We start from the raw sequence: 25,747 nt of genomic DNA, 5'->3' as shown, positions 1-25,747 counted from the left end.
AAAGGATGATACCATCTTTCCAACTGCCCTATCTTTGCTTAGGTAACAAATGAGCTCTACTTATGTTCTTGTCTTCACTGTGTATATATATGTAATCGCCCTATTGTCATCCATTCTGGTACTGAGTAGAATACAGTCAAAAATCTACCAGGGTGGGCAAGTGGTAAATATAAAGCAACTTTCTTTAAACTAAATTAAAACAGGAATTCATTGAATGTTTTAAATATTCTTTGTGCTATCTATACATGACAAAGTAAACTACTTATTTATAAATATGATTTAAACATTTTTATCTGTGGTGCAAGCATATCTAAACATGAGGCCTGATAACTAGACAAAACTAAAGCTGCACCTGCATTATTGGTTCTTTAAGATTTTTCTTAAAGAAAAATCTTATAGCAGTATTAGGAAGCAGTCTGATATATACATGACATAACCTTGCACTAGATTTCAAAAGGTATAAGTTTTATTTTAAACAATAATTTCAGTGATATGGGTAAATAATTTAATCTCACATTCCCTTAGTTTCCCTTTTAATTGAATGAGTAATCATCCCATCAGTTAGCCCAACTCACAGGGATGTTGTACGGGAACCAGGAAATATTTCTCAATGTCTTGGGCTCCTTATGAGAAAGGTTACCCTGGGCAACCCTACTGATTCCTGGCATTAGACTCAAACAGGCAGTGAGACAGCAGAAGGATATTTAAGCAAGCAGAGAGAAAAATGTCTATACTGTATATGTTATTTCAAACAAGGATTATTTAGATAAATGCAAAGAATAGTCTAGTTTTTTAAAAAAGAAAACAGTAAAGTAACTCAAAGAAAAGGAGCTAGATATTAGAAAATAACCTTAAGTAAGAGGAAGAGGTTGTTGAGACAGCTTAGCAGAGACAAAAGGCACTGAAGAACAGAGTCATCCATATTCCCACACTGTAAGATAAGGCAGATAAAAAGCCAATTAAACTATGTACAGATTTTTTAAAAAATAATGTAGGGAAGATAACTTGGCTGGTTTGTCTGTCCATCAATGACAAATTATTTGGTTTTCTTTAAATTTTTTTCTACAGAATATATGCTTGTGTAGAATGTATTATTAACATTATTCATCTCAAACTTCCCTTTCTTAACTGAAGCCACCATGGTTTCTTTTACCATTCTGTTTACTCTATGGTTGCTGTAACATTATTCTAAATAAGTTAGCAAAATGAAAGTCACATGAAGAGACAGAGAGCTGCCTGAAAAGCTTTGTAATATGTTATGCTCTAAAAACTTCATGCTTCATTAGCAAGGGAGTAACTGAAACTAGTCCCAAATTTTAATCATGTGCCATTACTCTGGTTGCTAGCTTTTAATATTTTCTTTCACGGGCATGGCTTCAGTATACAACTAACACTGCACAGAATGATAAGCATATGGTATATGTTTTGGACATCTGTTCTGCCACTGCAGCAAATAATGAATCATGAATCTACTTTTCATGCAAAATTTTTAGTGCCAAATTATACTTTGGATTTCATTGGTTATGGTATTATTTCACAAAGGTTAATTAAATTGTTTTAAAAAAAAGAATTTAGTGTGTTAAAAGAGCCTCTACAACCTGGACTATTTAAAATTTTCCGTATTTCCCATTTTCAAATTTGCCTAAGATCATTCTGGCTGAGATCTAATACTGACAAATCTAATCTAATCTAATCCTAATACTGACAAAGGTAATTATTTTTTAAATGTATAGATGCCAATAAAAAGTCATCCAAAACTGGAAACTATGGTAAATTATACGTTTATTTACACGACTCAATGTTTATAATACACAGAGAACATTAAAAACAATCCTGCAATTCTGGTATGGCTCAAATTATAAAATAAATTATGAAATGTACTACATATAACAATAACAGCTTCAGTTATTCAATCAATTAAATCAAAATAAGGAAGGTAAAAGGCAGCTAACTAAAAATGAATATAATAGAAGATAAATACCTTTAATTGATTGTTAAACGAATCCATTTCTGATAGCTTAGATGCAGTTTCTTTTTCAAGAGCATCTAATTGTTCTTTAAGTCTTTGGCATAATTCTTCCTTTTCTAATGATTTTTTATGAAGTAAAACGACTCCTAAATCTGAAATACAAACATCATACAGTTTACATTTGGTAGACATTCCTGTCATTACCAGTAATTAACATGTACTGTCTGGTCAAATTAGTATAACTAGAGAGCCAAAGGCTATACACACATAAGGTGGATCAACTCAAGGGAAAAAACAATCAGCAGTCATTTCCCTTTTTCGGATCATATCTTGGAAGATCCTCATATGGAAATGTTATAAGCATTGGTTCTGTACTCAAAAGTACTAGAACTTGAAGGGACGCTCCATTTTGGGTAAGGTGCTTCACCAATCTGATCCGCAGGCTCTCCTGTTCAATGGGCATTATATCACCCACCTCATATATGAGGTGATGATATGAAGCCATTAGTATGGAGTCTGGCCCATAGTAAATACTCAATTAATAGCACCTATTGTTAAAGTAGCTTTCTATTTATTCTCAGCGCTCCCAAGAATAGGGGAATATTCACTACAAGGACTGAATAAATAGTACTAACTGGATCATTCAGTGGTATTGGTTTAGGAGGTAGGAACAGAAAGCTTCATTTTATGTAACCTTTTCTTACACATTTAGGCAAGGATGAAAAAACTGGATGGAAATATGCGATGCACATTACATTTCAATAAATTAAGATAGCAATCTTACCATCTATTTAAATACAGCTGACCCTTGAACAACTCAGGGGGATTGGAGGGCTGGCCCTATGCCCTGTTGAAAATCCAAGTATAACTTGCAGTTGGCCCTCAGCATACGTGGGTGCAGTTCCTCCGTATCCACGGTTTTAAGTTCTTGGATTCAACAACCACGGATTTGTGTAGTACTGTAGTATTTACTTATTGAAAAAAATCTGCATAGAAGTGGACCTGTGCAGTTCAAACCCACGTTGTTCAACGGTCAACTGTACATATTTTAAAACTTTATTGTATTTTTTTAAGTACAGAAATCTAATACAAAATTCAAATAGAATGAAGCATATGAAGTAAAAAGTAAAAGTCTCTCTTCATCCCAACTCCTTCCCCCCTCTTAGGTACCTGATATGTGCATATTCAGCATTTCCATGGGGCTTTAATGGGATCACGCTGTCTACACTGCTTGGCAACTTGTTTTAAATTTAATAACACACCTCACCATTAAAGACATCTAGACCTAGCTCATTCTTTAACATTGCTCCCTGGCAGTCCACACTATGGCTATTCTGTAATTTATGTAACTATTCCCTTTCTGATTGCCATTTAGGTTGTTTCTGATTTTCTACTATTAAATAAAAATGCTGCCATAAACATAACTGGTATGTACATTTTAACACAAACATGGAAGTGTTTTTAAAGGCTAGGAGGAGAAAGAATTGCTATGTAAAAGAATGTGCACACTTTAAATTTGGACAGAAACTGCCAAACTGCCCTTCCAAAAAGCTGTACCAGTAACAATGACACCAAATTACCTGTTTCTGCATATCCCTATCACCAGATACTAGCACTCACTTTTCTTCCTTTTTTTTAAACATCTTTATTGGAGTATAATTGCTTTACAATGGTGTGTTAGTTTCTGCTTTACAACAAAGTGAATCAGCTATACATATACATAAATCCCCATATCCCCTCCCTCTTGCATCTCCCTCCCTCCCTCTCTATCCCACCCCTCTAGGTGGTCACAAAGCAGCAGCTGATCTCCCTGTGCTATTCGGCTGCTTCCCACTAGCTATCTAATTTACATTTGGTAGTGTGTATATGTCCCTGCCACTCTCTCACTTCGTCCAGCTTACCCTTCCCCCTCCCCATGTCCTTAAGTCTATTCTCTACATCTGCATCTGTCTCTTTATTCCTGTCCTGCCCCTAGGTTCTTCAGAACCATTTTTTTTTAGATTCCATATACGTGTTAGCATATGGTATTTGTTTTTCTCTTTCTGACTTACATCACTCTGTATGAGAGACTCTGGGTCCACCCACCTCACTACAAATAACTCAATTTCATTTCTTTTTATGGCTGAGTAATATTCCACTGTATATATGTGCCACATCTTCTTTATCCATTCATCTGTCGATGGACACTTAGGTTGCTTCCATGTCCTGGCTATTGTAAATAGTTCTGCAATGAACATTATGGTACATGGCTCTTTTTGAATTATGGTTTTCTCAGGGTATATGCCCAGTAGTGGGATTGCTAGGTCGTATGGTAATTTTATTTTTAGTTTTTTAAGGAACCTCCATACTGTTCTCCATAGTGGCTGTATTAATTTACATTCCCACCAACAGTGCAAGAGGGTTCCCTTTTCTCCACACCCTCTCGAGCATTTATTGTTTGTAAATTTTCTGATGATGGCCATTCTGACTGGTGTGAGGTGATACCTCATTGTAGCTTTCATTTGCATTTCTCTAATATTAGTGATGTTGAGCATCCTTTCATGTGTTTGTTGGCAATCTGTATATCTTCTTTGGAGAAATGCCTATTTAGGTCTTCTGCCCATTTTTGGATTGGGTTGTTTGTTTTTTTGATATTGAGCTGCATGAGCTGCTTGTAAATTTTGGAGATTGTATCACTCATTTTTCATTTTTGCTAACTGGCAAAAAGATTATTATTGTCATTTTAATTTGTATTTTCCTGACAACTACTGAAATCAAATAAACATCTATTTATATGGCCATCTACTTACATTTATCAGCCATCAGCTTGAATTGTCTTGTCTCAACCTTTGCTGGCTTTTTCCTCCTATTGTCTTGTCTTAGTTTCTGATTTGTAGAAGCTCTAAATTCTTGTTGTATCATACATATTTCAATTTTTTTTTTACTGTTTATGACATCTTTCATCATGAAAAAGTTTTTCATTTCATCAAAAACGAAATATTTTCTTTCATAGCTCTATGTATTGTTTGAAGAGACTTTTCTGACACCAAGATTATAAAAACGTTTTCCTTTGTAACATCTTTTTCTAGAGTTATATTTTATGTGTAGCCTCCCATTTTACCTAGAATTTATATCTGCATAAAGTGAGGTAAAGAGCTTCTTCACCCCCCTTTCTACTATCCCTCAAATCACTTAATGAAGAGATAGTAACTATCAAAAGACTATCCCTTCCCCACTGATGTTAAATGCCAACTTTATCTAATCCTAAATTTATATATATATATATATATATATATAGGCTTGTTTCTAGACTATTTAGTTCCAGTGTTCTGTTTCTATTTTGGATCAATAATACATTATTTTAGGTACTATACCTTTCATAACTCATGTTTTGGTATATGATAGGGCTAGACTCCTCCCCCCACCAATGTTTTTTCTTTTTAAGTCTTGGCTCATCTTGTGTATTTTCTCTTCTAGGTTAATTTGTGAATTATCTTGTCAAGTTTCATTTAAGGAAACCTGAATAAAACTGAATATATGGATGAATTAGTAGAGAACTAAATAACATCTTTAAAATATTGAGCAAGTTCATTCAGGAATATAATATGTATCTACTTATCCAGGAATCTTTTATGTCAATCAGTAAAGTTTTATGGCTGCGCATTTCTTCTCTGTTCATTTAATAATGAGAATGCTGATGTGAATGAGACCTTTCCCCCCTTATTTTCTAAATAAACACTTTGATATATAGTAAAGCTACTGATTTTTATATGCTGATTTTGTATCCAGGCACCTTGTTAAATTGTCTTATAATTCTAACAGTTTTCCAGTATTTCAATAAATATTTAATCATTAAATTATACATCTGCTACATGCAAGGCCCTGCACTTTGTTCAATGATAGGTAAAAGTGAAGGATAAGGCATGGGTCCTATTCTTGTCAAGGTGAGAGACAAGCAATGGGAAAAACAACAGTAAGAGAATATTCACTTAGTATTCAAAATGAGCATCAGTAATAATGGATGCTTTCATACTGAATGTGATCATATCACATCTATGAGCACTGTGTTAGGTAACTGAAAGAGGCAACATGGTAGTGTGGTGGGCTTTAGGAGTCAGACACACATGAATTTGAGACCTACTATTACATGATCTTGGGTATTTACTTATTCTCTGTGAACCTCAGTTTTTCCAAGCTGCAGAATGGAAATAACAACGACTACTTTACAGGGTTGTTGTAAAGATGAAAGGAAATAATGCATGAAAACTGCCTAGCATGGTGCTTGGCACATGGCTGATAATTTTAAATGGTTACTATTATGGACAGAAACTCCAAATAAAAGCTTCCTATTCTAAACTGGACTACAGCAAAGATTAATAAACTTATAAAAGCTAAACTGGATCACATTCCACAGAGAAAGACTACTCTACCAGGCCCCTAATAAGACACATTCTACATTCTCTTCACAATCCAAATACTAACAATGAAGATGACAATATACTTTCTACCCTGCACAGATCAGGAGTGCTGCCTTATCCTGCCTCTAGAATGGCTGTGAGGGGTAAGGTAGGAGCTGATACACTTCGAACGGCCAAGAAAAGCATCCTGTGCAAGGAAGATTGTCTGAGACGAGACATCAGTGGAAGGTGGGAGACATAATAAGAGTAGTTGACAAGATCAAATTTTCTATTCCTGGTATTTCTTCGATGTAAAGGGACCTTTACGAGAACAACATTCCCAGCTTCTTTCTAACTCTTGAATACTTGGTGAGATCAAGATAAGGACCCGGGTATACACAGCCCTATACCTTTCCTACCCCTTGCGTTCTTGAGGTTGAATTGCCTACAGGAATCTGCATTCTTTTTTGTTCATGCACCCAGTATCTTACAGGGGCAGCTGTGCTGCTCACAGATAAGCCATGCGGTTTAACATCAGCTTTATTAACAATGAGATGATATTCTGGTCTCTCATGTCTTGCTCCTTTGCCTTATTTCTTAATTTGTTCAGAATTTAGGCAAAGAAGAGGGATGAACCTATTTACTGGCCCGCCTAAAAAACCAAAAGTGTAATAAAGAGCCCTAGAATGAAAAAACTGACAGATACTCAGTGGGAGACATTTAGGATACTTTAGCTAGTTCTAACACATTTGCAGAGTTACTTTTCTTTAAATAAATCTTTCTTCTGCTACATTGTTATTGGCATGCTATCCAATGTAAGGATTTTTTTTTTCCTTCAGTTTCCTGGTTGAGACTTGAATCAAGAGAAAGGTTATATTCTCATAAATTACACTGGAATATTTTGTTCCACAGGTGTCAGAGGGCCAAGGTGGTAAAATTCTTTACATGAATCTCAAAGTAAGATGGTATAAAAGGTCTAGGAAGAGCATACCAGTCTGCTTAGGCCTATCACTGCTGCACACTATCACCCTAGAATCCAACAGGTTTGGCTCCATAGAAAAGTCCCCTCATGAACAGTTCTTTACAACTAGTGCAGGATTTTGCCAAAATGCACATATAGCCTTGTGTTCAAGCCAAACTGAGGTCTTGTTTAACTGTATCGTAACATTTTATTTGATTGATATTTGAAATATATAAATAAAAATGATTATCAATGGGCTTCCCTGGTGGCGCAGTGGTTGAGAATCCGCCTGCCGATGCAGGGGACACGGGTTCGTGCCCCGGTCTGGGAAGATCCCACATGCCGCGGAGCGGCTGGGCCCGTGAGCCAGGGCCGCTGAGCCTGCGCGTCCGGAGCCTGTGCTCCGCAACGGGAGAGGCCACAACAGTGAGGCCCGCATACCACAAAAAAATTAAAAAAAAAAAAAAAAAAAAAAAAAAAAGATTATCAAGACAGGAAGTCAGACCACAATTGTTATTTTATTTCTATTTACATTTTATTGCTAAAAATGCTCCAACATGAGGTAATATTTTTCACATTATTAAAAAATTTTAACTATGGACAAAAAATGTTATTTATAACAGAATAATGCTATTTTAAAGTGTAACAGAATATAACTGATACATTCAGAAAAGAATAAAAGAGGCAAAACAAATCTTAGAGACTTACCAGGTGTGTTACCGAGCTGCATATTTTTAATTCTTTCATGTAATAATTGCTTCTCTGGTACCAAATAGATAAGCTTATTTTGATATTCCTTATAAAAAGAAAAAGAAACTGTAATGTTGTCTAAGAATTTTCTGAAAATGTAAAAACATGATTTAATCACTCTTGAAACAGTATAGGAATAATACATAGAATAATATGTAAATTGCTTACAACTTATGGATAAACTAAAATGGAATTAAATGATGTATTTATTTATTTATTAAAGACTTAAAACTCAAAGTGGTAAATGCCCAGATATTGTATAAATATTAAGCAGAATTTAACCAGATGTTAAGCACAGTTTTAGGGAGTCCATGAGATTCCTGATATTATACAAGATTGTGTATATCTACATGCCTTTAGGAAGGATGTCTATGAGAGACTCAAAGAGGTTCATGACCCCAAAAGTGAAAACCACTCTATTAGGAAGAATTATTAATAACTGCTCATGTTTAAGGACAATTCAGCAGCAAAGGACTTACCTGAAGCTCCTGTTGAAGCTGCCTGATTTCCATAATTTCCAGGTCACACTGCTTATCCAGAACTTCCAGCTCAGTCTTTTGAGTTTGCTTCCTGAGTCGGACGTCTTGAAGTCTGCTTGAGATCTGCTGATGTTTGCCATTCTATAGGAAGAGAAACATATGGTAACATAAAATGCTAATAGGAAATGTTCCTATCAAGAGAACAATATTTTTATTTAAATTTAAAATGTCATTTATCATTTATACTCAGTCTAAGATAAATGTCTAAAACCAAGTTAAGGGCTTCCCTGGTGGCGCAGTGGTTGAGAGTCCGCCTGCCGATGCAGGGGACACGGGTTCGTGTCCCAGTCCGGGAAGATCCCACATGCCGCGGAGCGGCTGGGCCCGTGAGCCATGGCCGCTGAGCCTGCTCATCCGGAGCCTGTGCTCCGCAACTAGAGAGGCCACAACAGTGAGAGGTCCACGTACCGCAAAAAAAATAATAATAATAAAAAAATAAAACTAAGTTAACTCAAGAGAGTTATTAGCAGGAAACGTACCACTGTGAGTGTTAAGAGCCTATTATGTTAAGATGAGAAAGCACAAACATAACACACTGAATTTTTTTTTCTGAACTCAGCATTTAGGCACTAATTCATAATATTAAAATATAAACAGGGCTTCCCTGGTGGCGCAGTGGTTGAGAATCCACCTGCCGATGCAGGGGACACAGGTTCCTGCCCCAGTCCGGGAGAGTCCCATGTGCCGCGGAGTGGCTGGGCCCATGAGCCATGGCCACTGAGCCTGTGCGTCCGGAGCCTATGCTCCACAACAGGAGAGGCCACAACAGTGAGAGGCCCGCGTACCACACACACACACAAAATATATATATATAAACAATCTCTTAGAATAATGAGGAGGAATAAGTGTGTGCATATGACAATTAGCATTACATTCTCTGAACTTCTAGTTCTATCCTCAATGCTGCCATCTAATTCTTCTAATTAAACAGTGTACAGGAGGGCCTTTTGCAGACACACTACTCTTCTCCTATACCAATATTCCTTTCCCCTTGGTCTAATTAAAAAAAAAAAGAAAACAGAACAAAAAACAGCAGAGATTCTCAATGGAACTAATAAGAAGGGTGAGGTGTTATGAGCTGCACTGTGTCCCCCACAATTTATATGTTGAAGTCCTAACCCTCAGTAACCTCAGAATATGACTGTATTTGGAGATAGGACATTTAAAGAGGTAATTAAGATTAAATGAAGTATTATGGGTGGGGCCTACTCCAATCTGACTGGTATCCTTATAAGAAGAGAACATTTAGACACAAAAGAGACAGCAGAGATGCACAGGCAGAGAAAAGACCACATGAGGACACGGCGAAAGGCAGCCATCTGCAAGCCAAGGAGAGAAGCCTCAGAAGAAATCGAACATGCTGACACCTTGATCTTGGACTTCCAGCCTCCAGAGCTGTGATAAAAATTGCCACCTGGTCTGTGGTATTTTGTTATGGCAGCCTTAGCAAATAAAGTGGGGTGAGGAAAAATGAGGCTCCTGGTTAAAAATCACCAATAATGAAAGTTTTTACTGAAAAGTATGTTTCATATTTGAGAAATACATGCTGAAGGGAATATGCTGTGTCCACCCTGGATATCATGTTATTATCTTCAGCAAATATAAGTATATGCCCTGGACCTTTCCAGACTCTGCACATTAATCTGTGCTACTGCTTGGTGTGTTACCCCAGTTCTTGGGGGAAAAACAATCAAAAGGTTTCCTCCCATTGTATTTTTAAGGAAAAACACACAGTCAAGATAACGGTTCAGACAGATACCCAAGTAGCTACACAAAGAAGTTAAAGTTTTTAGGACCATTTTGTAGTAGTATGGCATGATTAACAACTGTGGTATTCTTTCCTATTCATTTGAAGGCATAAAACAGTACCTTTCTGATGAAAGATATTGTTATTTTTTTAAAAATGTAATTTAATTCATCAACCAAATAAAACATTAGACTACAATTAAACAAGATGTATATATGGCTCTACTACATAGCTACACATGCATTTTTTGCAAAACCTTACTGTATTATCAGGTCAGGCTTATGGAATTACAGGGTTGTAGCAGAATAGTATGCCTTACTCAGACCCTTTCTATCTTCTCACTTAGCATTTCTAGCAAAGTCTTTTAACAGATACTCTGACATCTGATGTGTAAAAACTGATAAGCATAATGGCCAATATTAGTTAACAACCATAGTCTGTTAAAACTGAAAGGAATCCTAAGAGATCATTTAGGTCAGCAGTTTCCAATCTTTTTCTTTTTAGCAGTAGAATCCTTTTTTCCAAGCAAATTTTAGATAAAACTCCAATAAAAGTACAGCAGATAAATGTGGTGATTCTCTGTTGTGAAATGTGGGATGAAGAAGTGGGGAGAGGAGACGCTGTCCTAGCGCCCAGGCTCTCCTCTCCCACCTTCTGGTGATCCTTCTGTAGACCACCTTCCAGAGACCAGTTTGAAAACTGAAAATCACAGAACCAGCACAAACCTTTATTTTATAGATGTGCAAAGTGAGGCACAGAGAAGGGAGATGTGTTGCCCAAGAGTACCTTGTTTATCCATATCTGAATTTAGACCACAACATAATTCTCAGCATTTCGAGTCACTATCCTTTTTTAGTAAACTATGCTGTCTAAACTGTTAAAAAGCACATATGAAAATATGACTATTTAATTACATTAAAACATAACATATTCATGAGGTAGATTTAAAAAACAATAATATTTTCCAACAGGTAACTCTAAGCATCATTCAGATAAATTTCACTTAAACCTATAGCCATACCAGTGCTTCCAACTCGAGATGAAGGCTTTTCTTTTTAGAGTTTAACCTGACAATTTCTTCCTGTTCTCTATTCCTTCGATTGAGAAGCTCCTGTCTACGAATTCTCTCCCATTCTAAACGACGTTGTCTTTCAAGTTCCTGTTTTGCTGCCTGAAAATAATGAATTAAAGTTAATTTTTAAATTAACAATTTTGCCTCATTCAAAAACTGATGGAATAACAAAGTAAAGATGAGTCAGCACTTAGCATTTAGTGGGCTTGAGTTTCTAAGGGTAACTGGGCAAACCTAGTTTTATCAATGGACCTAAATGAAAGACTTGCACAAAAGCAAATTCACCCACCAGAACTTTCTGATTGCTTCATAGGGCCAATCTCTTGCTGTAGTGACTTTTCCCTTAATAAACAAAAGAATGACTTCCTAAATGCAAATGTTAGTAGGAATAACTGTACCTTTATTCTGTTATCAGGGAAGAAAAAAATTTTATTTACTTTATTTCAGGGCCACTGGTAATTGACTGTGGTCCACACACAGCCCTTGAAAACACAGCCAGGCCTCCCAGGGACCCCACACAGCACCAGTTATCCCAAGGACCTGCGCAAGCCCACCCTCGTGATCCCTCTCAAGGCCTTCAACTCCCCACTCTCTTCTTTCTGCCTCTCCAATTACCTGGCCTTTTACTCTGGATCCTAAGCTTACTTTCATTTAATGACCTGATCACACTGACTTCTTCCTCTGGCTCCTCACTCGACTCAGCTTTGCAACCAATCTTGCGCTGACTGAGATATCACCTACAGACATGCTTTCTCTACCAGCTGTCAGCCCTGAAACCCCTCGCAAGCAAGGACCCTCTATCTGTCCACAGGAGAAGGAAGATTCAGATTCGTACAGGGTAAGAATGAACGAATGATGCTGAGAAAAAGCACAACAAAAATTACCAGTTTTTAATCAAATGAAATGTAGCCACTTACTAAATGAAATGATTTTCCTGGGAAATAAAATAACTTAAAAAAATAACCTCTCGTCTTTCTATCTCTTTTCTCCTTTCTTCCTCCCGTTGTCTCTCCAATTCCCTCTGCCTCTCCAAGCGTTTTTCTAATTCCAGTTGTTTCTTCCATTCCTGCTCTTGTAACTCTCTCTGTTTCCGCTCCCACTCTTCCTTTTCTTTCTGGGCTTTGCGCTCTGCCTCCCTCTGCTGCTGCTCCATCATGGCCTGGCGTCGCTTCTCCAGTTCCATGTTCCCCCGCTCATAGTTGGCTTTCCGCTTGTCCTCGAATGTAACTAGATAAGGTATATTGTAAGCATTCTTCAACATCAAGCCTACTGAACCTGCAATCTAGTTTCAACGTCCTCATGCCTCGTGATCACGTGACTGCTATTTCTCTGTGGATACTTCTCCAAAGGATAATTTTAACTCAAACGTAAATAGTAAAATATTTACTTTCTTATAAGAATATTCATTTTTGGAAAACAAATCTCTAAGTTTGAGTCCATCTAAGAGAAAAATAATTTTACTATTCCTGCCAATGAAAATACTTTACAATATTTTTCTCAGCATTTTCTTCAAGGATAACCAAAGTTGTATGGCTATATATGTCATATGTCATTAATTTTTTAATATTTTAAAATATCTACACATGTACTTTTTCAACCAGTAGTTAAAATTTTTTTAAAGCTCAAGATTTCGTTACAAAGCTTGCTATAATGATTTTTCCAAAAGTGGGAGAAACACTTTAACTAGGACACCTAATACATACACTCTTGCCAAATATACATACCTGTCTCTTCCTCTCAGTTTTGACTATCTCAATTTTACTGATGTTGAAATCCATCCCATTCATCAAATAGTTACTCATATAGCATATAAAATATTAAGAATTTTAAAATTCTAAATATACATTTATATTTCACGGTAAAATTTAAGAGAACTCACAATAAATATACAAGTTGGACACTCGATGTTACCTGGTAATTTTTTCTGAGGTTCCTCTTCTTGTATTTTCTGATATGAAGGCAGAGTTCCATTAATGGAATCAATTTGCTTTCCTCCTCTAAGAAAAGAAAACAACAAATAAATTTATCATCATGAGATCTGAGAATTTTTAGACCAGACTATATAGACTACCACTGACTAGAGCAATTTAATATTTAGAATGTAATTAAAGGTATTTAAAATACAGTGTGGTCCATAGTTACACTGCACAGCAGTATATGGATTATCAAGCCAGAGAGATGTGGATTCAAATCATGGTTCAGCCAATATCTATTCTTGGGTAAATTTATTCTTAATCTCTTTTTTTTAAGTTTTGGTTGTTGTTTTTTTTTTTTACGTTACGCGGGCCTCTTACTGTTGTGGCCTCTCCCGTCGTGGAGCACAGGCTCCAGACGTGCAGGCTCAGCGGCCATGGCTCACGGGCCCAGCCGCTCCGCGGCATGTGGGATCTTCCCGGACTAAGGCATGAACCCGTGTCCCCTGCATCGGCAGGCGGACTCTCAACCACTGCGCCACCAGGGAAGCCCTATTCTTAATCTCTTTACTCATCAGTTTCCTTATCTATAACGTGGTGAAAATACACACCTACTTCTAATATCTACTCTCCTCTCAATGTAACTCATTAAATACCAAAATCAAACGGCAATGTAAATGTTTGATTTTCCACGAAACTAGAGCAGAGGCCTCAGGATATCCCAAAGTAATAATCATGTCTGCCAAACAGGATCGAAACAACACCCCTTCATCTACAGAGGCACTCACCTAAAAGACGGAGGGACAAGCTCTGGAGGTAAAGTCAGTGGCAATGGCTGTCCAGCTTTGGCCATATCAGTGAGGTGCATTGCAAGGATAAACTCCTCAGCTTTTAGCTGCCCATCACCATCAATGTCAGCCAGAGTCCTAGAGAAAATTAGAAAATTCACAACTTAGAAAGTCTATTCAGAGTAAAATATTTCCAGAAGAGTTAGTTAGTTAGTTAGGTATGTATGTATGTATGTATGTATGTATGTATTTATTTATTTTGTGGTACATGGGCCTCTCACTGTTGTGGCCTCTCCCATTGCGGAGCACAGGCTCCAGACGCACAGGCTCAGTGGCCATGGCTCATGGGCCCAGCCGCACCGCGGCATGTGGGATCTTCCCGGACCAGTGCACGAACCTGTGTCCCCTGCTTCCGCAGGCAGATTCTCAACCACTGTGCCACCAGGGAAGCCCCAGTTTTTTATTTTTAAAACAAGAATAATGACAGTAGAACAGCTTGGTTAACATATTTTAGTGAAAAGTAAATACACACAGAAAAGTGAGCTAATTTTTACCCTTAATTTTCATATCACAAAAGAGAGGGAAGAAACATTGAAATGGAAAGGGAAATATTCCTTCTGAAAAGGTGGCTTGTCTTTGTTTATGGTTAATTCACCCATCAAATCACATTTAGCTCCACATTAAAAATCAGATATTCTCTAATTCTCCATAGAAGGCATTATATAAAAGCAAACAGGTTTTACTTGTAAAATAATTAAATGCCAAATTCTTTTTTTTTTTTTTTTTTGCGTTATGCGGGCCTCTCACTGTTGTGGCCTCTCCCGTTGCAGAGCACAGGCTCCGGACGCGCAGGCTCAGCGGCCATGGCTCACGGGCCCAGCCGCTCTGCGGCACGTGGGATCTTCCCGGACCGGGGCATGAACCCGTGTCCCCTGCATCGGCAGGCGGACTCTCAACCACTGCGCCACCAGGGAAGCCCCCCCAAATTCTTGAGGATAACATTTTACAAAGCAATTTTATTTGCTTACAGGTTTGCATTAATTTTCACATGCTTGCTTTTATGGAATGTTTTTGAGTCACAAACTTTTACAGAAACAGTATAACAGAGAATGTATAGTTAAAAATCATAATCAACGGGCAAACTCACCAAATAGTAGCTAGCTGAGTTTGAGAAAGGTTTGACTGAAGAAGGGCATTTCTAGCTTGAAAACCTGATTGTGTGAGAAAAAGCATAAAAAAATTCTTTAGCCTCTTAAAGTCATGCAAACTTAAATAGCTGTACCCTTGAAATAACACTGCTGCTATCCTGGGATAGCATCGGTTTTTACCATGCACTAGACACTGAGCATTCAGTAGTCATCAAAACAAACACATTCCCTGGACCAAGGAGTTTAAAGTCTACAGTTAGTAGAATCAAGTGCTCCCATGTCCTTTCAAAAGATATTGGTACACACAAGTGACTGACACGAAGGATTAAGCCAGCGACACAGAGTATTAGAGGCCAAGCTCTCAAAGCACAGCTTCCTTAAGCATTTTCAGATATTCTCTTATCCTTCTGATCATTCCTTTGTCTCTACTCTTCCTCTTCTAAATGACCTGTAAATGCTGGCATTCTTCACAGATCTATCCTGGGCACTCTTTTCTCTCTGTGCATTCATATCCATTTCTATGACTTTAAGCAGCACCTAGAGGCTGAGGATTCCCAAATGTACATCCACAGCCCAAACCTCTCCTCTAAGTTTAGACTTCTATATCCAACTGAAAAATCAATGTATGTATTTTATAAACACATCAAACCAAATACATATAAAACTACTCTTTCAATCCCCATCCAGGTCCCTCTTCCTAATCTTCACCCAAATCGTTCTTCCTCAGTCCTCCCTTCTCTATGAGTGGTACCACAATCCATCCAGTGGCTCAAGCCAGAAATCAAAAAGTCCCCTCTGAGCCCTCCCTCTCCTGTACGCCCATGTCCAACATCAAGTCCTACAGTTCTACATAATTGCATGTCTAGGTCCTTCTCACCTGTGAAGTCGAAATCTAATGTCACCTTCTCAGAAAGGCCTTCTCTGTCCACCCTACCATTCAATACATTTCCTGCTTTTATCCTTTATATCTCAGATCATAATTTGTAATGTAACATTTGCTTGTTTACCTGTTTGTCTATTTCCCCTATTATATGCTAAGTTCTATGAAGACAAAAGCCTTGACTGTTTTATCCACTAATGTATACCTCACACCTAGTAAACAGATGCTTAATAAATATTTGCTAAAGTAATGAAGAAAATTGTAATCCAAAATTATCCTTTATCTAAGGTGCAACGGGGGCTTACTTATGTGATAGCAACTGATAATAACAATAGCTAACATTCATTGAATGCTTACTATGTATGGTAAACTGTTCAACTTCTGGGAGAGAACTGTTTTCTCTTCCTCAGTGTGAGAAAACAAAAATATGTCTCTGTAACAGGCTCCTCATCTTCAATGAATATATTCCAGAACAGAAAATCCCTCTCTGCTTCAGAGGAGCGTTCACTCCTGGTGAGCTTGTCTGTGGCTTTCTGACCATGATGAATCCTGAGGCTTCTCTAGGGAAGGTCACCTAGTCAATAAAGCAGGTGCTACACCTTCCACTCTCAGGTGCCTAAGCCACAAGTGCCAGAAGAGTCAGCCCTACCCTGCGTTTAGCCTGAGTCAAGGACTCTCCAAACAACTCTGCACAGAAGAGATACAACTGCCAGCTCTTCCTCAGCAACAACTTGCACTACAAAGCCAGCATAGATGCCGTTAAACCAATTGCTTCACTGAGCTCTGAACACAGAGATCTGGATAACCAAAGCTACATATTCAATATGGAACAAACTCAAATATAGCACATATCATAACAAGCAATCAAATGTTTATATTATATAATTTTAAAATCTTTTCCATTCTCTTTTTATCTGGCCATTTAATAGAAATCACATAAAGGAAACACTGGAAATAGCTCACAGCCTCACTCAATTAATAGTTCTCAATAGATTTTATATAAAAAGTGAGATTTGAGGAGGTTTTTATGTTAAAAGGAGGATTCTTCCTAAAGAAAGGGCAGGCTATTTCAAACCTGAAGAAAGGTTCTATAAAGTTTCAGCTCTTGGACAAAGATAACAAAGCAGACCCCTCACACTAGGCAACAGAGCAAACAACAGGAGGAAGGGAAGGAATGCATGCAATGGTTAAAAGTGCACTGGAGGAAGGCTTAAATGTGTGCAGGCCATGTGAGTAATACAGAGGCCAAAGAGAGGCAGCAAAGGAAGCTGCACTAAGGAAGCTCACTCGAGCATGCACACTACTGGTCTGCCAATACTCTGGATATCCTATTTCCTGCGCCTAAAATGCTAGTCCCCCCACTCTCTACCAGGCAGTCCATTTATCCTCTAAGATCCAGCTCAAATGTCACCTCTCCTGTGAAACGCTCTCTTACATCCTCAGCATTAGTCATTTTCTCATCTGTATTAATCACAGCACTTTTAAAACACTATTCACAGAGATTGTGTGACCTACACTATGGACTCTTCAAAGACATGGGCCATGTCTTCTTGTCTGCATTCCAGTGTCATACTGAGTGCCCAGAAGATATGTGACTCAGGAAATATTTGAGTCAATGAATCAATCTAAATAAATCATGACTCAGGGTTTATGGGGAAGAGAGGAGGAAGAACAAAAAGGAAAAATTAGATCACTAACTGCTATATTCACTGAACAAAGCATACCACATAAGTCTAGGTTAGCCCTGTCCTCATATACGTGGGGCTCATGCTCAGTTTCAGGACACCAGAGACAACTTCTTCTTTCAAAGAAAATCAATCCTTCCCTTAACTACCTACTCTTAAGTCTAAGAATAATAACATTTTCTGAAAACACAATACACACCCTTCATGCAATGTGTCACATTCAAATAAAGTAACATTAAGGGAACGTTTCCTCACAGTTGGCTCCCCACTGCCCTTCATACTGCAACACAAACCCACTTTTGTTTATACTCTATGTTTGCAGTACATACACAAAGGGTACTAATTTTAGGTGTACTGATCAGTGGATTTTTACATGAGTATGCACACATGCAACTAACACCCACCTCAAGATACAGAATGTTTCCAGCACCCCAGAAGGTTCTAACATGGTCCCTTGTTCAACAGAGTAACTACACTATTCTGATTTTTATCACCATCAATTCAGCTTCCTGTTCTTCAGCTTCATATAAATGGATTAAATATTATGGATCTTTTGTGCCAGACTTCTTTGACTCATGCAACATCTGTGAAATGATCCAAGTTGTTGCATGTATCAGCAGTTCATTCATTTTTATTGCTGCAAGGTATTCTGCTAAAGAAATACACCATAATTTATTTATCCATTCTCCGGTTGATGGACATTTAGGCTATTTATTTTTTGGATGCTGTGAATGAAGCTGCCATGAACACTTCTGTACATGTCTTTTTAGTCCACTTCTGTTAATCTGAAAACAGAAACTTCTTCAATGCAAAATGTAGGGCCCAAAGAAGTTCATTTTTTCAAATATGAGAATTGTCTGACTTTATGTTAATCTTAAATACTATAGTTTGAATATCATTTCACAGAATCTAAGATGCCATTGATTACAAGACACCCCATTATTTTATGTAACACTAAGAAGGAAAAATCACTGCCAAAAAAAAGAAAACATGACACAATGCTAAGATACCACTGATGATAATACACATCCCAATTTCAGAGATGTTAAAATGCAAACAAACAAACAAAAAAAAGATTACTTAAAAATATAGTATAGTTCCACATAATTTAACAAAGTTATAGAAATTTATAGTTCTTATATAATATTTGACACATATATAGTATAGTTGTAAGTTATGAAGTATACTAATAAAAGTCACCCATTAACCTACTATACAACTTAAGAACTAGATCATTACTAAATTCTTTGAAGCTATCTGTGTTCCCTGATTTTATCTCCATGCCTCCCCCAGAAAAGGCAACTACTATCCTGAATTTTGTGTGTATAATTCTCTTGTTTTTTTTTTAAAAGATTTTATTACATAGATATGTATCTTTAAAGAAAATACTGCATATTGCATATTAGCTTTTCCAATCAATTCCAAAAGTTTTATTGCTCCCTTGCCCCAATGCACAACTAGAGACCCCATATTCCTATTTCATATACTGCTTTTCATCCTCCAAACATGTCGTGTACTTTTTGCTCTTAGGATTTCTTCCTCGTCACCCTCAAATGCCCTCACCTTCAATCTCTATCTGAATCCTAACTTTTTTCTTTCATGATAGGGCTTCAATGCTCCCTTCCTATAAGATGTTTTATCTTATTTCTTCAGTATTAATATCTCCTATTCTATGTTCCCTAGCACTTTAAAGCTCTATTATTTTTAAGCACTCATTTTACTCTGTCTAAACTATAATTCGTTGTTAAGTGAAGAGAGAGGCGAAAGTTAGAAGATGGGAATTCTACTTGCCTATTACCCTCTATTTATGTCCCCCTTCACTATCCTCAATTCGTGAAGTTTGGATGTTTGTTCTAGCATGGACTCAAATGTTCTATGGGGATCTCAGGTCAGGTTTTATGGCTACATTTGGGTTGGAGCTTTAAAGGGGGAACAATGCTCACATGAGGTGTTCGGAAGGACAAGCAGAGAAAGAACCAATGAGGAAGGAGACTCTCAGGGAAACTGAGCTGCAGCTTAGTGCCACACTCTCTTATCACATGAAGTTCTCCATTCACTGCATTGGAGGATGAGGTTTGACCTTCTCAAGGGAGAGGTCTTCTTCCCAAAAAGTTGGGTGTGCTCAACTTGATTATAAGAACTTTGAACTCTTACACAACCTAAATATTATTTGTATTTATCAAATGCCTGCTAAATTTTTTGGATGTTAGTTTTAAATGAGTTACAAAATACAACTTCAAATAAAATTTCTTTAATAGAAGTCCATATAAAATCATAACTCTCTCACATTCTTAAGCACTGTACGCCGCTTACCTGAGAGGTATCCACTCATGCTTTTGTCAAGACTATTAAATTTTTGCCGATATTTTAATCTTGAAGGCTGAGGAACTGCCCACTCTGAGGTCCCAGTCTTGGGTGAGTTCCCTGAGAGGGAAGCAGTTGAGGAAGTTGAGCTGTAATAAAATTTATTTAAAATTTTTGTTACTAAATAAAATATGTTTAGTTAAGTCAGAGACAATAAGAATCATACCTTATATAATACAACAGTAATTATTTTTATACTTGATACTGAAAAAAAAATTAATCAATTATCCTTATTCTTAGGAAAGCAAATACCATATGAAGTATAGAACTACCATATACCAAGAACCTACTATATGCCAGGCCCCACATCGTCCTAGGGTTTTTACAAATATTATTTCTAATCCTCATGACAAACTTAAAAGGTATTACTGTCTCCATCCTTTAGACGAACAAACTATGGCTCAGTGATGTTGAGAAAAACAAGGTCACACAATCAGTGAGTGTTTAAACAAGGATGCAGACATTGTTCTTCTGGGTCATTGCTTTAAAGAGTATTATTGTGATTTATACGAGTGGTGATGAATGAACATTGATGCTTTTGTGCTTTCTGAAATTTTAAGGACACTCAATCAGCAGCTTTTGCTTGAGAAATAATAATGTACAATGATTATGAGATGTTTTGAGAAATATTTTTGAAAGGAAAAATGTATAGCTTTGCACAAAAAATTGATTGACTAAAAATATAGCAGAATAGTTTTAGTTTACATAAGATATATTTTTCAAAAGTAAAATACCACAGTTAATAATTCTTAAATAAAATTATTTTATGTGAATTACAAATAGTAAATTTACCAAATGTTTACATTTGGCCACTATAAGGTAAAACCTGGATAAGCTCAGAGCTTTAAAAAAAAAAAGTCATTTGTTAAATACTCCTTATTGAAAGCCTAAAAAGTTGGAAGTTTTAAGTATTCATACCTACTGGATCCTAAATCAATCAGAGACTGGGCTTTCTGTATACTAGCACCACCAAATCCTCCTATCATCAGACTGTAAGACGATGTATGAGGCAATGCTAAAAAAACGAAAAAACAAAAAGGTTCATACTAAATAATTTCACAAAGTATGAAGGAAATCTATCTATTAGGATGCAAATATAACAGTTTCTTCATATAAAATACTGAGTCATTAGAAACAAAGCACTTACTTGAAGAAGAATAAGGAATGGATAAAGGCTGAATGAGACTGGCAGTTCCATTTGGTAATGATGAAGTGCTAACAGAAGGCACTAGGGGAGCAGGCATCATTAGGGGAGGACGGGTGGTCCCTGAAGTCGCAGAGGACAAGGGAGTTGCTATGGGTGCGACCGGAGGCAATGACTGAGGAAGGGACAGATTGGGCATGCTTCCCATTCCTAAGGACAAAACAGAACACATTCCCCAGTGCTGCTAAACCAATTATAAAACACATGACAGAAAACAAGTTCACAGTACAGTGAGCAGCCGCTATGTTACAGAAACACTGTTGGCAAAATAGTTTTAAAAACTTCACTAAAGCAGCTTGGACCCGGTGCAGTGCAGGAGGTAAGCTACTGCTTTTAATATCAATATCCTGACCTGTGTGAACTAAGTGAATGCCTACTAAGGAGTTAAAAATTCTCTTCTAGTATCATGAATAAAACTAAAGAGCCTTTTCCAACTAAATATTAGTATCCTCAATGAGAGAATGTATTACCTGATCAAACGTGGGGTTTTATGTAGGGATAATAAATACAGTGCTGTTAACACACACACACACACACACACACACACACACTCTCTCTCACTCCCCAAACTCTCCCCTCCCCCGTAAAGGATGTTCTAAATACTGCATACTTTAAGAGAACCATTTATGCACACACACTACGTGCAAGAAGAAAGCATGCCACACGTTTCGCTTTTCTTATACGTAACACAATACATATGGATTCAAGGACAATTCTTTAAAAGGAACAAAGTGATGACTCATTTGTTTACTAACTGCAGAATATGAAGTACACTATATAAATATGGTTACACAAGGATTTGCTATTATCTCTAGAATTCACTGCAATAGTGAAAGAATTTAGTATTTTAAGGTCTAACATCTGGAGTAGAACATGTTTCAGATACATAGAGATATCTAATTGAATGTTCCGTTCCAATGAGTGCTTCTCTCAAATAACAGGAAAATGGCTAATCAAAATTAATGGAAAACGAGTTACCTCTGATGAATATGCAAATTAAATAGCACGAAGTCTCCAACTTTTAGCCCTAAATTTAGCTGGCTAATTAACCTTTAAAGAAATTTCTACTTATGTATAATTTTAAATCACCCCCCCAAATCAAACCATTTCAAGTTTAAATTGTTCACATTTTTTGTTATGCATACAGAGTATAGAGGAAACTAATTAAGAATAGTATTTAGGATCAGCTATAACTAGCAGGATCATATAATTTATCATCCAACTGGGAATTATGAAAGGGAACACTAACCAGACTAGGTGCCAGGACAACAGGCATAATCACAACTGTCCCTGGAAAAGTGGGACACATGGACTCCCTAGCTATGACAGCGAACTTAACATTCCTAGTCTCAGACATGAAAGCTAACTTGGAGTCTGGGGACTGTCATTTTATGCCAACAAATCCTTTTCTGATTCTCAAATATTATGCCTAGGAATCAAGTTTAACTATCAAATGCATCTAATTAAATTAATAAACACATACCAAAACGAGCAGAAATTAATGGAGAGAACATAGGAGGTTGTTTCATAATAGGGGGAAGAACCACAGGCAGCTGTTGGCCTTGAAGCTTTAGTTTGATGAGTTTCATAGCTATGGAGAACTCCTGCTGATCCATCTTCCCATCCTTGTTCAGGTCTGATAAAGCCCTAAAAGCACAATGAGGGCGGTAGATTTTTGTTTTGATGTATTGAGCTCCCTTGATTTTAAGAGCTCAAGTCACTCTTTTATTCAGGATGGAACAGGGCCCTCCCCACAGAACCTGACAGCAGATCAAACTAATGCATCTGCTACTTAGTTTGGAGGGTGATAGATTGTTATTCAGGGTCAACATTACTTTTTTTTTTTTTTTTTTTGGTGGTACGCAGGCCTCTCACTGCTGTGGCCTCTCCCGTTGCAGAGCACAGGCTCCGGACGCGCGGGCCCAGCCACTCCGCGGCATGTGGGATCTTCCTGGACCAGGGCACGAACCCGTGTCCCCTGCAACGGCAGGCAGACTCCCAACCACTGCGCCCCCAGGGAAGCCCAACATTACTTTTGAAGAGAATGATAAAATGGAAACAATGACATAGCAGTTACATGTAGATCATCACTTAATTAAATACGTGTGTGTATAACAAAAAGCTAAAACCTGTACATTAATATATATACTGACCAAAGATAGCATCTAATAAAATACTATCAGTCTATATAGTATCTAGATACCTTTGGGATGAATTCCACCAGTGCAGATGCAAAGAAATTATACAAGATTATAACCATTGTAAACAATTTATTCAATTGTTCAAATATTTACTGAATGCTTGCTATGTACCCGGCACTCTGCCAGGCATGGGAATATTCTGAATGGAAAGAAGGATGGAGTAGGGGTTGATGTTTATTGTAAATACATTAAAAAACCAAAACCTTAGATATTATAAAGAACAATTTCTTTAAGGTAGGAATAAGGGAAGGGAGGGCTAATATGGGGTTTATAGATGATGATATAAATGAAACAACTACAAAATAACAGAATGAAGATCAAGACTCTTGCTAAATTGTAAAGAAGTGTTTTTTAAATAGAAAAACACTTAGAAATTTCCTTTCCTTAGAAATTCTAAGGAAATTAGAAATTTATCCTATAGAACAAAACCCCAATTGGTTTTTAGTCATTTACTCAATAAAATTTATTTTCTAAAATGCTGAAGAAATACTCTTATTAACAACAGACTACAAGTAAAAACAACTTTATGTTAACACTAAGTATTAAAAATAGAACAAAGTCAGACTATCAGAAAGTTAAGCTCATCTACAAAAGAAAACATTTTACCATATTTCAGCTAAAACAGGAGCCGGCAGGCCTGACTGTAAGAAAAAGGTACGTGCTTGATCACCTGAAGACAATAAAAACAAAAAAATCGAACAGTGTATTAGTAAATGGAATTACTTTGATGCCTCTGAATAATAATAATGGCCAATAATAACAATGTCATTGATTTATCTTAACTACAATTATTATTATTTTTTATAAACTGATTGTTGACTGATTAGCTGCGTTGGTCTTCTTTGCTGCACGTGGGCTTTCTGTATTTGCGGCGAGCGGGGGCTATTCTTCTTTGTGGCACGCAGGCTTCTCATTGCGGTGGCTTCTCTTACTGTGGAGCATGGGTTCTAGGCGTGTGGGCTTCAGTAATTGTGGCACTCAGGCTAAGTAGTTGTGGCTTGCAGGCTCTAGAGCCCGGGCTCTAGAGCGGAGGCTCAGTAGTTGTGGTGCCCGGGCTTGGTTGCTCCGTGGCATGGGGGATCTTCCCAGACCAGGGCTGGAACCCGTGTCCCCTGCATTGGCAGGAGGATTCTTAACCACTGCGCCACCAAGGAAGTCCCTAATTACAATTATTAAAGAAAAATTATGTATATTACTTTAATAAGATTTAGAAATTTTAAAACAAAAATGTCACAACTGAAGTTATATATGTTTTAATCAGTGATGAAAGAGTACATTATTCATCTTAGTTTTTCCTCATAATTGGGGTCTTATTTGATAATACACCTATCTAATAAAATTTATAGTTAAAAACACTATTCCCTAGAAGAGTTCTAATTTTAAAAAATACCAGGTTTGGGAAAGATACTCCTCATGGGTGTCTGATATGTCCTATATGTCCTGCTGTGTATGCCAAGAACATAAGATCCTAACTGATCTCTACCTGGATCATGTCTCAGAATTGGGTTTGCAGTGAGCAGTCTTGAAGGATGAGGTAATGTTTCCCTCTGGGACAAAGAATAAGCTTGCTTACTGCTTGCTGAAAAATGGTGGGTTCCCTGAAGCCCAGTGTTCCTCTTCTATAACACAACCACTGCATGTGCAGCATCCTTCTGGGCCCCCTGCATGGCCCCTATGTGACTCAGGGGACGAGGGAAATGGACAGAAATATGCCGATGCTCATGCTACCAGCTGTGCCATTAGAAAGAGTGTCCTTGGTCTCTGACTCAGGAATTCTGGGTCTTCTGCCAGCATCCATGAGACAGTAACAGACCAAATTATTACCTTGTAAGTAGGGTAATCAAATCCCAACCCGGATACCAGGTAAGATAGTTTTTATTACAGAAGTGCAAAAAACATTAAACTACAATGTTTAAGAGGATGGACTCCAAAGTCACACTGAAAGGTTTCCAAGCCCAGATCACCACTAACCATCTCTTAGGCAAGTTACAGAACACCTCAAAGTCTCAGTTCTATCATCTTTAAATACAGACGACAGGGCAACGTCACAGGCTTGATGTGAAGGTTAAAGGAGATAGTGCATTTAGTATAGTATCTGAAATACAGTAGAGATTTGGTAAATATTAGCCATTATATTTACTACTACTGTA

General features: G+C 37.3%; 1 protein-coding gene across 16 annotated transcripts in view; it reads right to left on the bottom strand.

Moving 5' to 3' along the window:
- Positions 1 to 25,747, bottom strand: part of ITSN2 (intersectin 2) — a 145,409-nt gene that overhangs the window by 80,027 nt on the left and 39,635 nt on the right. For 11 of the 16 annotated variants that reach the window (XM_067008009.1, XM_067008011.1, XM_067008007.1 and 8 more), the window contains exons 4-17: positions 24,204 to 24,267; positions 22,880 to 23,043; positions 21,340 to 21,546; positions 21,111 to 21,207; positions 20,142 to 20,281; positions 15,263 to 15,326; positions 14,116 to 14,253; positions 13,326 to 13,411; positions 12,379 to 12,641; positions 11,364 to 11,513; positions 8,536 to 8,676; positions 8,015 to 8,102; positions 1,982 to 2,121; positions 851 to 931 (exon numbers count right to left, since the gene is read on the bottom strand). In XM_067008009.1, the coding sequence (XP_066864110.1) occupies positions 851 to 931; positions 1,982 to 2,121; positions 8,015 to 8,102; positions 8,536 to 8,676; positions 11,364 to 11,513; positions 12,379 to 12,641; positions 13,326 to 13,411; positions 14,116 to 14,253; positions 15,263 to 15,326; positions 20,142 to 20,281; positions 21,111 to 21,207; positions 21,340 to 21,546; positions 22,880 to 23,043; positions 24,204 to 24,267 (1,823 nt within the window). Of the gene's footprint in view, positions 1 to 850; positions 932 to 1,981; positions 2,122 to 8,014; positions 8,103 to 8,535; positions 8,677 to 11,363; positions 11,514 to 12,378; positions 12,642 to 13,325; positions 13,412 to 14,115; positions 14,254 to 15,262; positions 15,327 to 18,232; positions 18,368 to 20,141; positions 20,282 to 21,110; positions 21,208 to 21,339; positions 21,547 to 22,879; positions 23,044 to 24,203; positions 24,268 to 25,747 lie in introns of those variants that run through there. The other 5 variants (XM_067008013.1, XM_067008012.1, XM_059079153.2 and 2 more) reach the window with 2 other exon arrangements.

This window comes from Kogia breviceps, chromosome 11 (assembly GCF_026419965.1).
Source record: "Kogia breviceps isolate mKogBre1 chromosome 11, mKogBre1 haplotype 1, whole genome shotgun sequence".
Lineage (NCBI taxonomy): Eukaryota > Metazoa > Chordata > Mammalia > Artiodactyla > Physeteridae > Kogia > Kogia breviceps.
The sequence above is the reverse complement of the archived record's forward strand: the minus strand, read 5'-3'. Positions and strand labels throughout refer to the sequence as shown.